The 15,017-nt window shown below is 45.6% G+C and overlaps 1 protein-coding gene and 2 long non-coding RNA genes across 6 annotated transcripts in view; all 3 read right to left on the bottom strand.

The window, feature by feature from the left end:
- Window positions 1-271: 271 nt before the first annotated feature.
- Window positions 272-966, bottom strand: LOC142904233 (uncharacterized). Its single transcript, XR_012929362.1, has 2 exons — window positions 813-966; window positions 272-465 (listed from the first exon to the last, which is right to left on the bottom strand). It is a non-coding gene; the product is annotated as an uncharacterized LOC142904233 (long non-coding RNA).
- A 354-nt stretch (window positions 967-1,320) lies between these two features.
- On the bottom strand, window positions 1,321-6,596 carry LOC142904143 (uncharacterized). Of its 3 annotated transcripts, none has more exons than XR_012929348.1 (5): window positions 5,976-6,596; window positions 2,876-3,047; window positions 2,515-2,633; window positions 2,182-2,256; window positions 1,321-1,403 (listed from the first exon to the last, which is right to left on the bottom strand). It is a non-coding gene; the product is annotated as an uncharacterized LOC142904143 (long non-coding RNA). The 3 variants fall into 3 exon arrangements; XR_012929350.1 differs by lacking the exon at window positions 1,321-1,403 and adding an exon at window positions 1,444-1,499; XR_012929347.1 differs by lacking the exon at window positions 1,321-1,403 and adding an exon at window positions 1,488-1,571.
- A 1,107-nt stretch (window positions 6,597-7,703) lies between these two features.
- kif28 (kinesin family member 28) overlaps window positions 7,704-15,017 on the bottom strand; it is a 14,135-nt gene continuing 6,821 nt past the window's right edge. Inside the window, exons 20-27 of one of the 2 annotated variants that reach the window (XM_076050053.1) lie at window positions 9,943-10,083; window positions 9,786-9,856; window positions 9,574-9,708; window positions 9,272-9,438; window positions 9,002-9,096; window positions 8,716-8,848; window positions 8,470-8,603; window positions 7,704-8,084 (exon numbers count right to left, since the gene is read on the bottom strand). In XM_076050053.1, the coding sequence (XP_075906168.1) occupies window positions 7,899-8,084; window positions 8,470-8,603; window positions 8,716-8,848; window positions 9,002-9,096; window positions 9,272-9,438; window positions 9,574-9,708; window positions 9,786-9,856; window positions 9,943-10,083 (1,062 nt within the window). In that variant the 3' untranslated portion in view covers window positions 7,704-7,898. The remainder of the gene's footprint in view (window positions 8,085-8,469; window positions 8,604-8,715; window positions 8,849-9,001; window positions 9,097-9,271; window positions 9,439-9,573; window positions 9,709-9,785; window positions 9,857-9,942; window positions 10,084-15,017) is intronic. The other variant, XM_076050062.1, reaches the window with a different exon arrangement.

Below are 15,017 nucleotides of genomic sequence, written 5' to 3'. Positions count from 1 at the left end.
CGTCTCAGGCGAACGATGGCCGCTACATCCTGTTTGAGTGCTGAGTGTGTGTGTGTTTTTTTATGTTTGTTTTTTTTCTTCTTTCTTTTTAATGTATGTTTTGTTTTGTCTTATTATACGCAACTCTGTAACATTGTGTATATATTGTTGCCAGTTGCTCCCCCTCTCGCGCCTCACCTACATCCCCGTCCTGTTCTCTTTTTTCACTCCCTGTCCCTCCCTCAGTCCGGTCATGGCCTCACTATTATTAAAATGTAGGTTAACATATCAGTCCATTTGAATTTTTATTTGGACTGATGAACTACAACTTAACTTAAATATTGAATTTAACAAAAGCAATAAAGGCCCAGAATGAAAGACTCGAAAAGAAAGACAGACAGAAGGAAAGGAGGGAAGGAAGACAGAGAGAAGTGGAGATGTTGGGGTCTTGTGGTGGGAGATGTTGCTGAAGGTGTCTTGGTCCTCCTGGAGATATTAGACAATGGATGTTACATTACATCATGGGGTGAGGGGTAGAGGTGGTGGGGGGGGGGGGGGGGGTAAGAGGGGTGCACAACGTTATTCATGTTTAAGTAGGCAATGTCTCTATTTTTGGGACTGCATGTGCACCAATCAGTTTTCCATTTCTATTTTCTATTACACCATTTTTGGGAAGTAAAATGGAGCAGCCAATGGAGCTCAACTGAACGGGAGGGAGAGTGGCAGCAGTGGCATCTAATAATCAGCGTGGAAACGAAAAGAAGCACGATGACATTATGATGTGCACTTATCATTTACACTGATGTGTCTTCTAAAGTTCTGTGTTTTCTCACTGATGTGCCAGAAGTGGGCCTGTGGAGTGTGCCTTGCTGCTGCCGCTGCTGCTACATCCACTGGTCCCACAGCTGCGTCTGCTGGTCCCACAGCTGCGTCTGCTGGTTCCACAGCTGCGTCCGCTGGTTCCACAGCTGCGTCCGCTGGTCCAACAGCTGCGTCTTTTGGCCCTCAAGCTGCTGGTGCAGCCGATACAGCTGCAGAGACTGCTCAAACACTAGCTCCCGCTGTTCCCGTAGCACCTCCAACTGCTCCTGCACGAGCTGATCGACTGACTGCTGCTGCCCCTGGGTCCGTAGCAGTGCCCGCTGCTTGTGCAGCTTCCGCCACGTGAGCCTCAGCTTGTCCTGCCAGTCCCAAAACTGCTTCTCCAGCCCCCGCACTAACTGCAGCTGTTCATCCTGCTGCATCAGCAGCCCCTGCACTACCTGCAGCTGTTCATCCTGCTGCATCAGCAGCCCCTGCACTTGCTTGTACTGGTCCTCCAGCTCCGGCTGCGGTGGCGGCTGCGGCTGCGGTGGCAGCTGCGGCTGCGGTGGCTGCTGCTGCTGCTGTGGCTGCGGCTGCGGTGGCAGCTGCGGCTGCGGCTGCTGCTGCGGCTGCTGCTGCTGCGGCGGCTCCGGCTGCTGTGGCTGCGGCTGCGGCTGCGGCTGCGGTGGCGGCTGCGGTGGCGGCTGCTGCTGCGGCTGCTGTGGCTGTGGCTGCGGTGGCGGCTGCTGCTGCAGCGGCGGCGGTGGCGGCAGCGGCATCTGCTGCTGCTGTTGTTTGAAGTGCAGTCATGTTAATTGTGCAATTAGGAAAAGCCTTATTTGACAGTATTTGCCTTTCATGCAATAATAATTGTTCTACGTATCTCTAATTTTGACTTCTGCATGTGCATTTGTATTTAAAACAAATGTATATTTCTATTTCTTTCATTTCATACATATCCTATTGGCCTACTGTAACGCACTCCTCATTGGGATCCCTGGCAAGATCCTTCAAAGGCTCCAATATGTTCAAAACAGTGCTGCCCGGGTCCTGATGAGGGTACGTAAATATGAGCACATCACCCCCATCCTTCAGGGCCTGCACTGGCTCCCCATCCACCTATCACTGTCTGCACGGTGCTGCCCCAACCTACCTCACTGAACACTGAACTCCTCACCCCCCACACCTTTCCCCACGAAGACATTAAACATAATGTCATTGATGAAACTCTTATTAGAGCTGAAGTTCCCTCCGCACAGTTGACTAAAACCACATCTTCACTTTGAAGCATTAAGACAACATGAAGACGGAGAGGAAGCAGCATGACCTTTCTGAGATATATCCTGAATGCCTGAGAACACATTTTAAAACAGACAGGTTGGAAGTACTGAGGCTCACCGCATTGTTGCACCGATTGAAATGATCCTGGAGGAAACGGTCGGAGGCCCACTTGTTCAGGACAAGATTGTAAAGCTGAGCCCAATGACAAAAGCAGACCAAGAAATGACTCCACTGCAATGTACAGCCACACTGACATGTTACAGTAGAAATAGAATATTTACCTAAATGTACTACTACTACTACTACTACTACTTCTAGACCCAGCTGAAGTGAAAGTATTTTTTCAAAATCAAATGGGGAATAAAGCATCACTGTATCTAAACCTTATAATAGATGAAATACGGTTTAACCTGAATCAAATAAAAAAGAAAAACTGACTACACAACTTACAGCAACCAGGACAATGACGGCTGTGGCGAATCCATCCCCAGTTGGAACTGAATGGTTTGCCATTGCCCACTGGCAAATTAAAGTTGTTGTGGAAATTCCACAGAACGAAAACATTATCACTAGAGAACACAAACACAAAAAATGACACACAAAATTATCTCATATTAAAGAGTGGATGATGAAAGGTTGTGAAGGTCCATCAGCTCTGGTCAAGAAGGCTTGGCACTCTAAACAATGGGAGGAATTTCTGAAGATGTTGTAGAGATCATGCAAAAAATGAAGGGGTGCCAATAATGGTGAGCAGGACAGTATACATATATAATATATATGTGTACGTGCGTGCGGTTGTTTTGAACCTCACCTGAGAAAATCCTTTTCCATTTAAAATATTTGTATCCATCATTTTCCATTACAGCGTAGAAAAAGCCCCAAAAGAAAAGGGATGCCAATGTTGTAAAAACCATTGAAAAGAAAAGAAAAATACCAGGGTTGGTGCTCAAATTAGGGTGTAGGAGCAGGTATGTTCCAGCCACCTGTAAATATATTAAGAGAGTGACAGAAAGAAAAACAATTCTAAATCAGACTGCATGTTTACAACACATCTGTTAATGTTATTTGTACTAATAATTGAGTTAAGAAAAAAAATAAATAAAAAAAAAACTAGAAAAAACCCTGTGGCTGCAATATGAACTAGAATTTTTCTATTCGGTAACTATACACATGCCATCCATCCATGGTGCCTTTGAGACTTCCAAATCTCCCCCCAACAAAGCAGAGATTTTCCATTTAACTTCACATTTATTGTATTAAGTAGATGTTATGCTGTTAGAAATGCATGTTGGTCAAGCTCCCACACTTTTTATAAATGAACTGCAAGCAGACAATGTACATGCAAACCGCAAAATATGTCAACCCTGTCATGGACAATTTCAAAGTACAATAAATACATTAAAATTACATAGTGATTATAAAATGTGTATTTTCAGAAAGCTATTTAGTCATTTTCTCAACACTATGTTTTAGTTAATGGGAAAAGTATTTGGGTAGTTGTGAAATTCTGGCAAACTATTTGTTTCTCTATAAAATCAGCGAGAATCTCTTCTAAATAAAATCTAACAACAAATATATCTGGTCAAACTTTCCAACAATACTATTTGGCCCTAACTTGTTTATAAAGGAATCACACAAAGAGTTTGCTAACTTATGAAAATATATATATATTTTTTTTGAACATGAAAATAACAGAGTGGACAGTAACATGACAGGGTGGACCTTTGGAACTCATACCTTGAAAAAGACAAATCAACATATTCCTGTAAACACCTTAATTGGGAGTCTGTATAGCATGTACTGTTACAAAATGTCTGTAATAGCTGTTGAAATATGTGTAACATTGTCAGCATGTGGCCTAAACTATGCAAATGTCCTTCCTGTTATGAACCATGTCCACCCTGTCATGGAAGGATTGCTGACAGGGTGGACAATGACAGGGTGGACATTTTTGACTAATATTAGCATTTAATTAGCACACGTGGACCTTACAGCTATCTAAATGATCCAGTTAGCGAGAGGACTGTGTGCTGTTTAACACATATATTTTGAATTTCTGAAAAGTTTTTATATTAATTGATATTTCACCATGACAGGGTGGACATGTTAAGCTTGACAACGCGCTGGACTACGCCATGCACCAGGTGAAACATGTTACTCTGAACCTTGAAGCACAGTTTTCATATCTATGCATGTCTAAGGAGGCATTTCATGTTTTTCTCCTTTCCTGCATCATTTATCAGGCGTGATTCTGAACATATCGCTGTTCTGTTTCCAGCTTGTGCCGTACAACTGCGACACCGGCTGTCGGTGGACTGTTCGCTGACAGGATGGTTACCGTCAAGGGACCTGTGCTCCCAAGTGCCAACAGGTCAGACTTGGGTGGTTTGTGGTGTTGATATTGGTGCCTTATTTAGGATTTTTCTACATTTCACTATGAAAAAACAACAGGAGAATAGGACCAAAGGCCATTTCAAGCTGGAGTCTCCTCTCATGCCATTCGTTTGACCAGCCAGATCAGTGATCAGTTGAAAGCATGCAGACCTGCTCACACACCAGGTGCTGTCAGTGTTTGTGGAAGAGCTATTTAACGCTTCTGATCATTGGCTCATTTGATTTGGTCACAATTGACCCTGGACCAGCCTCTGTGCACGGTTTAGAGTCAGCTGGCTCTGGGTTGGTGATTTGTTTTTTCACTCTTGTCTTTCCCCTTAGCTTGGGCGTGTACCTCTGCTATCCCTCTGGTGCCGCCCTGCTGGGAAGGCTGCGGTTTAAAGAGCTGGCAGCACATTGAGATGGTGATGACCAGTGTCTTTGTCAGGTGAGATACATTGATGGTACCACTGCACTTCCCTTTGACTTCCACTTCAACAGCATTGAGGTTGTGTGCAAATGTCACCTGGTGACCTGGTTTTAGTCCTGTCTGTCTGTCTGTCTGTCTGTCTGTCTGTCTGTCGTTAGTTCGTTGGACCGCGATGTACGTCCTAATAGAGATGTCATTGGCAGTTGCCTACCGGACAGAGGCGACTGCCAATGACGTCACATACAGCAACTCTATTAGGACGTACAGATAAACATATCTACCTGTGTGAATCTCCTCCTCACCACGGATCACGAGAAGCTCACAACTATTTAGCTTTTCCATTGTAAACTGATCTGAACCGAGCCAATTAAAACCCATTTTTAAGCCGGGTTGCTTGCAGGGTCGATCGAGGTGCGTCAAACGCAGGCGGGCGAGCCTTTCCCACTGCCACCAAATGCCGGTAGATACCACATACAACAATAGAAGGTAACCTGTGTGTCAGTAACATAGCAGTCTTTTGGCGCATTACTGCCTTCAATAGAAACATTTGCAATTGATCATAATACCTGCAAGAATTTATAAGTAGCAGTGTAGCCATTAGCATTAAACATAGAACTGAAAATCTCAGTCATTGTACCTTCTTTTTTTTCCCCTACCCCCCTTGTCCCTACCGCCCCAAGCAGCAGGAATTGCAAAAACATTGCATTGCATTACAGATCTACTGCGACAATGACATAATAATACTTACTGAATTCTTGACTTATGCGTCTTCTGTAACAGAAAAAGAAGGTTCTCTTGCTTTGAAAGGCCGTTCAATGAAGAGTGTTACCAACTCTAGTTTCCATAGTACCAGAAGACACCTTTTTAGTTTGCTGTTAGTGCTACCAAAGCGCATGACTTTTGTGGAGAGCATAGTTTTAATTTAGACGAGGAAAAAATTACGAGTTAGATGAAATGTGATCTAAAAATTGTCAAAACTGATTGTGAGGTGGCAGTTTCTCTCTCAGACAGCAAGTAGACACATGTTCATTGTATGTCCAAAATTTTGTAAAACAGCTGTCAGGTTTACGCTGTATCCTAAGGGACCTATAATGAAGCCATAACCTACCTCCTTGTTTTCTGTCATTCTTTCGACGGCCAACTCAAGGCAATAATGACCAGAAAAGTAAGTTCCCATGACTGTGCTGCTTCTGTTTCCCAGTGTTAACCCAGTGTTAATCTACAGCTCACTTTACTTTTGACAGACTCTTCCTTACTCTTATGTTTTGTGTTTGTGTTCCTTCCTTGGAATTGTGAATGGAGGATCAAGGCACTGCTGATGATGCGGATCACAAAGGCGTTCCATCCACACCTGTCAATCAAGAGCCAAGTAAATAAATGCACTGAGATTCAGTTGGTTCTTTCTTTGACTGTACAAAGCGCTTTGAGATGCCCTTGGTTGTGATTTAGCGCTGTACAAATAAGAGTTGATGGATGGATTAATTAATTAATTGATTAATTGATTGATTGACTTGGATGTTCAGGAATAACAAGTTCATTCTGCCATCATTTGGATAGGCAGGACCGGCCCGTTATTGTCTTAAAATCTCATCTTGCAAGAATTCTGGTAATTCTCGTAAGATCTCGTCCTGTGACAATTACGAGGATTAAGTTTTTGTTTCTTTACATTTGTTTGCTGTCTAGAATGGTTCTTCTAGTTTTCTCTTTGATTACGTTAAAAAAAAAAGAAAGAAAAGATTTCGCTCCTTCTCCATTGAAACATAATGCACCATATTCACTTGATGTGAACTGGTCACGTGACCCCATACATCACGTCCACTGACGTGTAAATGCAAAAAAGTGTTTCTATGACACTTTTGCGATATACCTCTATATTGATACGTCTGGAAAAAAACACCTCATGAGAGCATCAAAACCTTCTAGCGATATTTGAGAGGTTTTTAGAACTTTCCTTGACCAGTTTTGTTTTGTTCTTTTTTGACATTTAGGGGTCATAGAAATGCAGCTAATGTGTGACCCTGCTGGCTCCTCCCTCCTCAGGTGTGCACCCTGTTCTTCATGGTGCTGTATTTCTTCACCATGGCTGGAAGCATGTGGTGGGTCATCCTGACAATCACGTGGTTCCTGGCAGATTGAGGACTTCTTCAAAGATGTGCAGAGGTTGCACAGCTGAGCTGTGCGAGGCCCTGCTCCTCTGGAGGGAACCTGCGTCGTGTCCTATTTTTCCTTCCCTCTTCCCCACAACACCATGCTAACCTACCTCAGCCTTTGCCGTACCTGCGCACAAACACACGAGTGCTTTCTGCCAGTGAAATATCGACGAGTTCTTCGAAATGCAAGAACAGTCTGAACTTTCGGTCAGTCTAATCCACGCAGTGGGTTTTGCCATTAAAAATAAAGACGAGTAGGATACCTGTAGCTCGCCTTCCATCTCTCCCACAGCTGTTTTGTGTTTTGTGTTTTGTCCCCTCTCTCTCCTCCCCCACCCTCAGTCTGCCTCTTCAGTTCGACTTCCTGCCCTTTCACTGCTGCCTCCATCTGGCCTCTCTGCTATCAGTTCCTCTGCCTGTAAATCTGATGTACATAACATTTCCAGTCCTGCGCGATGACTCATCTTCCTCCTGCCTCTCATTCTGTAAATGTGCCCACGCTGATCTTTATTGGACCTACAGCAGCCGTCCGTCCGTCCGTCCGTCCTCTGTGCAATTCATGGCCGCTGGTAAACATCAACCGCTGTGCTTTTCCCTCTGAGATCTTTCTCTCTTTTTTGCCGAATGCAATCAGAGGAATTTAAAACAATGGCTTGAAAGTGACACAGTGTCAGTGGCTGTTTGAAAGTCAAAAATCTGACTTGAGCTGTATTTGCCTTTTTTTAAATTTATTTGCTATTATTTGACTGTAACGACTTTTCACGCAGTCTAATAAACATTTTATAGACTTTGCTGTGTCGGTTCTTGCTGAGTCATTTTGAACACTTGGTTTTGGAATCATTGCACACAACAACTCGTTAACACAGAGGGTCTTGAATCCGTCACTCAGTCAGGACCAGACTCCTGATCGCTCTCGTCTCCGGCGAACGATGGCCGCTACATCCTGTTTGAGTGCGGAGACGCACTGTTCCAGCTGCTCGGAGAAATCCCTCAGCAGGAGAGACTGCTCGTCCACAAACAGCCGGAGCCCCAGCAGGTCGGAGTCCTCCTGGAGATGGAAAAACGCACTGCATCGATACTGAATGTTGGGTTTAAAACAACAGTGGTTATAAATAACAGCACATTTTGATCAGACCAGACCAAAAACCTCTGAATGAACTCCAGCGTGTGCCCCAAAATGTCTAGACATTAATCAAATCCTCTGACTCAACTCTCCAAACACAGTGGGGGGAAAAATGAAGGAAACTGCAGTCTGTAAAATATTCAAGGCCTTTAGCTCCACAGTTCACTCAGACTGCCTGTTCAATTGTGCCTGGTTTTGTACTTTCAGTTTCATCATTCATTTATTTTATTCTCTTCCATTACTGATAACATTAAAAAAAAAAACCCACAAGGCCGCACAGAAGTAACGCTGATTACTGATATTGTTGCAGACCGGCTGCAGATACATACGCTGGGCCTGTGCCTGCGCAAACGTTGCAGCTGACCCCGCACTGAGGTCATGCTGTGGTAGAAGACCTTGAGAGATCGAGCAAACTCGGCATCGCAGCTGGGACGCACTGACTGACCTCGTGTGGAATCCCTGACTGAGACAAAGAGTAAAGTGGGACATGGAGTCAACATTTATTTTTTTCTGGTAAATGTACAATCTGTTAACTGTAGTACGTTGAGGTTCTTTGGAGAGTCTTTTATGTTTACCATTCTTGGCTGTGCTGAGCTGTTCTCTCAGTGTTCGATTTTCTTTCTTAAGCGAGGAGTTGATGCCCTTTAACTCCTCCAAGTTCTGCTGCAGAGCCCTGACTGAACAGCTGAGCACTGCAGAGTCTGCAGGCTGCAAAAATGATTAAAAAAAGATGAAAATGAAAGGCCTTTGCATCTTTACCTTGAGCTGAACACCAACCGTTTGTGGGCTAACACTGACATACACATAGATGTAAATGATGTCATGTGAAAGGACACTGGGTACATAGGAATACAATCTTACTGCAGCGTCTGTTGTTCCTGGTTCCTCAATTATAAAGACTCCCTCTGTGGTCATTCTTACTCCCTCTAGAGATGATACCAGGTTGGTACAACCCTCTGGAACAGAGACATCTACAGTAAAAGACTTAAAATGCTTCAGTGCGCATTCAAAGGTCTACATTCATAACAAGGAGTTCAACATTTAGCGTTCTCTGCGCTGTTTGCATAAGGTGAACATTCTCAGTAAAAACTGGTATCAACACTGTTTTTTGTTTTTTATCGTTATCTTCACCTTGGAGCCCCCACAGCTCCAGCACCACTGCGCTGCTCTGCAGGTAGTCCAGCAGGCGCTGGCTGGTGTGCAGGGAGGCAAAGTGTACTCTGTGATCCAACATTGGATTGACATTGTGCCACACAGCTGGACTGAACAGATTGCGACAGCAGTCAAACAGCCGAAACCTGAGGGAAGAGAAGAAAGGGACGCGACAGCCAAGAAGGTTTAAGTATTCACTTCACAATCATTCTGTCAACACAAAATCAAACATGCAAAAGAAGTCTTCTAGATATTCCCCCATGTTACTCCATGTGTCTTACCCAATCTGGACACCTCTGTCGGAGGCCTCTCTGATCCAGCGGAGGCCACAGCACTGATCCAGAACCAGCTGGAAGTCTAGTCGTCGGCCCAGTAACTCAGATGGATCAATGAGAATGTCATCTTCACCCAGAGGCCTGAGGATGGGAAAAAACAGTTGTAGTGACCTGTTGGAACCGTGTGTATATGTGTGTGTGTATTTATGTATTCATACAGTCCTGTTGAAGTGCAGGGAACCAGCTGTGCTTGTATGATGGCCTCCTCTGAGCCCTCTGACCCCAGAACCTTCAAACAGAGCCAACAGAACGTCATCGTGTCCACTCACAGCACCAGGGTGCAAAAGAATTATGTGTTTGAGCAACAGCTTGGACCTCGAGCTGTTCTTCCAGAGGAATGCGAAAAGCCAAGGACTGAAGCCAGAAGTGAGCAGTGCCCAGCAGAAGAGGTTCCACTGGGTCCCAAAAGGGGTCTTTTTCCCTGGGCAGTTCTGTGACGGGACACCTTTCAACTGTCTACAATAGGAAAAAGACAGTTACTGCTTCCTTATGGAAGAGTTAGATATTAGTTTATATTTTTTCATCAATATGTATGTAAAAGTAGAAGAAAAACCTTCAAGCTTAAAATATCTTAAACCTCATAAGCGTTGTCTTCTCTTGTCCAAATATATGTAAAGAAAATACATATATATAAATATATAATCACCCAGCACTTGAATTCTCGAAAATTATAAACCCTAACCATCATTTCAGCCTTAACCCTAACCCTAATGCCATCCATACAAGTCTATGAGGGTCAAAAGTCAACTTTGTCCAAGAGACATGGGGCCACTTGCTGCTTCATCGAGAGCCTCTAAGAAACAATCATAAGAAATTTGGGTGTTCTAGCCCATGAGGAACCCTGAAACCCTAACCCTAAGTTCAGCCTTATCGCGAGCCCTAATTCAATGCAAGTCTATGAGGGTCAAAGGTCAACTTTGTCCTAGAGACATGGGGCCACTTGCTGCTTCATTGGGACCCCCTAAGACACACAGATGCCAAATTTGGGGCTTCTAGCCCATGAGGAAGCCCGAAAACTTAACCCTAATTTCAGCTAACCCTAACCCTAACCCTAGTTTCAGCCTTACCGCCAACCCTAATTCAATGCAAGTCTATGAGGGTCAAAGGTCAACTTTGTCCTAGAGACATGGGGCCACTTGCTGCTTGATGGGGACCCCCTAAGACACACGGATGCCAAATTTGGGGCTTCTAGCCCATCAGGAACCCCGAAAACCTAACCCTAATTTCAGCTAACCCTAACCCTAACCCTAGTTTCAGCCTTACCGCCAACCCTAATTCAATGCAAGTCTATGAGGGTCAAAGGTCAACTTTGTCCTAGAGACACGGGGCCAATTGCTGCTTGATGGGGACCCCCTAAGACACACCCACACCAAATTTGGGGCTTAGCCCATGAGGAAGCCCGAAACCCTAACCCTAATTTCAGTTAACCCTAACCCTAACCCTAGTTTCAGCCTTACCGCCAACCCTAATTCAATGCAAGTCTATGAGGGTCAAAAGTCAACTTTGTCCTAGAGACATGGGGCCACTTGCTGCTTCATCGGGAGCCTCTAAGAAACAATCATAAGAAATTTGGGTCTTCTAGCCCATGAGGAACCCTGAAACCCTAACCGTAAGTTCAACCTTATCGCGAGCCCTAATTCAATGCAAGTCTATGAGGGTCAAAAGTCTACTTTGTCTGAGAGACATGGGGCCACTTGCTGCTTCATTGGGACCCCCTAAGACACACAGATGCCAAATTTGGGGCTTCTAGCCCATGAGGAACCCCGAAAACCTAACCCTAATTTCAGCTAACCCTAACCCTAACCCTAGTTTCAGCCTTACCGCCAACCCTAATTCAATGCAAGTCTATGAGGGTCAAAGATCAACTTTGTCCTAGAGACATGGGGCCACTTGCTGCTTGATGGGGACCCCCTAAGACACACGGATGCCAAATTTGGGGCTTCTAGCCCATGAGGAAGCCCGAAACCCTAACCCTAATTTCAGTTAACCCTAACCCTAACCCTAGTTTCAGCCTTACCGCCAACCCTAATTCAATGCAAGTCTATGAGGGTCAAAAGTCAACTTTGTCCTAGAGACATGGGGCCACTTGCTGCTTCATTGGGACCCCCTAAGACACACAGATGCCAAATTTGGGGCTTCTAGCCCATGAGGAACCCCGAAAACCTAACCCTAATTTCAGCTAACCCTAACCCTAACCCTAGTTTCAGCCTTACCGCCAACCCTAATTCGATGCAAGTCTATGAGGGTCAAAGGTCAACTTTGTCCTAGAGACATGGGGCCACTTGCTGCTTGATGGGGACCCCCTAAGACACACCCACGCCAAATTTGGGGCTTCTAGCCCATGAGGAAGCCCGAAACCCTAACCCTAATTTCAGTTAACCCTAACCCTAACCCTAGTTTCAGCCTTACCGCCAACCCTAATTCAATGCAAGTCTATGAGGGTCAAAGGTCAACTTTGTCCTAGAGACATGGGGCCACTTGCTGCTTGATGGGGACCCCCTTAGACACACCCACGCCAAATTTGGGGCTTCTAGCCCATGAGGAAGCCCGAAACCCTAACCCTAATTTCAGTTAACCCTAACCCTAACCCTAGTTTCAGCCTTACCGCCAACCCTAATTCAATGCAAGTCTATGAGGGTCAAAAGTCAACTTTGTCCTAGAGACATGGGGCCACTTGCTGCTTCATCGGGAGCCTCTAAGAAACAATCATAAGAAATTTGGGTCTTCTAGCCCATGAGGAACCCTGAAACCCTAACCGTAAGTTCAACCTTATCGCGAGCCCTAATTCAATGCAAGTCTATGAGGGTCAAAAGTCTACTTTGTCCGAGAGACATGGGGCCACTTGCTGCTTCATTGGGACCCCCTAAGACACACAGATGCCAAATTTGGGGCTTCTAGCCCATGAGGAACCCCGAAAACCTAACCCTAATTTCAGCTAACCCTAACCCTAACCCTAGTTTCAGCCTTACCGCCAACCCTAATTCAATGCAAGTCTATGAGGGTCAAAGATCAACTTTGTCCTAGAGACATGGGGCCACTTGCTGCTTGATGGGGACCCCCTAAGACACACGGATGCCAAATTTGGGGCTTCTAGCCCATGAGGAAGCCCGAAACCCTAACCCTAATTTCAGTTAACCCTAACCCTAACCCTAGTTTCAGCCTTACCGCCAACCCTAATTCAATGCAAGTCTATGAGGGTCAAAAGTCAACTTTGTCCTAGAGACATGGGGCCACTTGCTGCTTCATTGGGACCCCCTAAGACACACAGATGCCAAATTTGGGGCTTCTAGCCCATGAGGAACCCCGAAAACCTAACCCTAATTTCAGCTAACCCTAACCCTAACCCTAGTTTCAGCCTTACCGCCAACCCTAATTCGATGCAAGTCTATGAGGGTCAAAGGTCAACTTTGTCCTAGAGACATGGGGCCACTTGCTGCTTGATGGGGACCCCCTAAGACACACCCACGCCAAATTTGGGGCTTCTAGCCCATGAGGAAGCCCGAAACCCTAACCCTAATTTCAGTTAACCCTAACCCTAACCCTAGTTTCAGCCTTACCGCCAACCCTAATTCAATGCAAGTCTATGAGGGTCAAAGGTCAACTTTGTCCTAGAGACATGGGGCCACTTGCTGCTTGATGGGGACCCCCTTAGACACACCCACGCCAAATTTGGGGCTTCTAGCCCATGAGGAAGCCCGAAAACTTAACCCTAATTTCAGCTAACCCTAACCCTAACCCTAGTTTCAGCCTTATCGCTAACCCTAATTCAATGCATGTCTATGAGGGTCAAAAGTCAACTTTGTCCTAGAGACATGGGGCCACTTGCTGCTTCATCGGGAGCCTCTAAGAAACAATCATAAGAAATTTGGGTCTTCTAGCCCATGAGGAACCCTGAAACCCTAACCGTAAGTTCAACCTTATCGCGAGCCCTAATTCAATGCAAGTCTATGAGGGTCAAAAGTCTACTTTGTCCGAGAGACATGGGGCCACTTGCTGCTTCATTGGGACCCCCTAAGACACACAGATGCCAAATTTGGGGCTTCTAGCCCATGAGGAACCCCGAAAACCTAACCCTAATTTCAGCTAACCCTAACCCTAACCCTAGTTTCAGCCTTACCGCCAACCCTAATTCAATGCAAGTCTATGAGGGTCAAAGATCAACTTTGTCCTAGAGACATGGGGCCACTTGCTGCTTGATGGGGACCCCCTAAGACACACGGATGCCAAATTTGGGGCTTCTAGCCCATGAGGAAGCCCGAAACCCTAACCCTAATTTCAGTTAACCCTAACCCTAACCCTAGTTTCAGCCTTACCGCCAACCCTAATTCAATGCAAGTCTATGAGGGTCAAAAGTCAACTTTGTCCTAGAGACATGGGGCCACTTGCTGCTTCATTGGGACCCCCTAAGACACACAGATGCCAAATTTGGGGCTTCTAGCCCATGAGGAACCCCGAAAACCTAACCCTAATTTCAGCTAACCCTAACCCTAACCCTAGTTTCAGCCTTACCGCCAACCCTAATTCGATGCAAGTCTATGAGGGTCAAAGGTCAACTTTGTCCTAGAGACATGGGGCCACTTGCTGCTTGATGGGGACCCCCTAAGACACACCCACGCCAAATTTGGGGCTTCTAGCCCATGAGGAAGCCCGAAACCCTAACCCTAATTTCAGTTAACCCTAACCCTAACCCTAGTTTCAGCCTTACCGCCAACCCTAATTCAATGCAAGTCTATGAGGGTCAAAGGTCAACTTTGTCCTAGAGACATGGGGCCACTTGCTGCTTGATGGGGACCCCCTAAGACACACCCACGCCAAATTTGGGGCTTCTAGCCCATGAGGAAGCCCAAAACCCTAACCCTAATTTCAGTTAACCCTAACCCTAACCCTAGTTTCAGCCTTACCGCCAACCCTAATTCAATGCAAGTCTATGAGGGTCAAAGGTCAACTTTGTCCTAGAGACATGGGGCCACTTGCTGCTTCATTGGGACCCCCTAAGACACACAGATGCCAAATTTGGGGCTTCTAGCCCATGAGGAACCCCGAAAACTTAACCCTAATTTCAGCTAACCCTAACCCTAACCCTAGTTTCAGCCTTATCGCTAACCCTAATTCAATGCATGTCTATGAGGGTCAAAAGTCAACTTTGTCCTAGAGACATGGGGCCACTTGCTGCTTGATGGGGACCCCCTAAGACACACCCACGCCAAATTTGGGGCTTCTAGCCCATGAGGAAGCCCGAAACCCTAACCCTAATTTCAGCTAACCCTAACCCTAACCCTAGTTTCAGCCTTACCGCCAACCCTAATTCAATGCAAGTCTATGAGGGTCAAAGGTCAACTTTGTCCTAGAGACATGGGGCCACTTGCTGCTTCATTGGGACCCCCTAAGAC

This window comes from Nelusetta ayraudi, unplaced genomic scaffold (genome assembly GCF_046127955.1).
Source record: "Nelusetta ayraudi isolate G7.1 ecotype Tasmania unplaced genomic scaffold, CSIRO-AGI_Nayr_v1 ptg000005l, whole genome shotgun sequence".
Lineage (NCBI taxonomy): Eukaryota > Metazoa > Chordata > Actinopteri > Tetraodontiformes > Monacanthidae > Nelusetta > Nelusetta ayraudi.
This window is presented reverse-complemented; position numbering and strand designations above follow the sequence as displayed.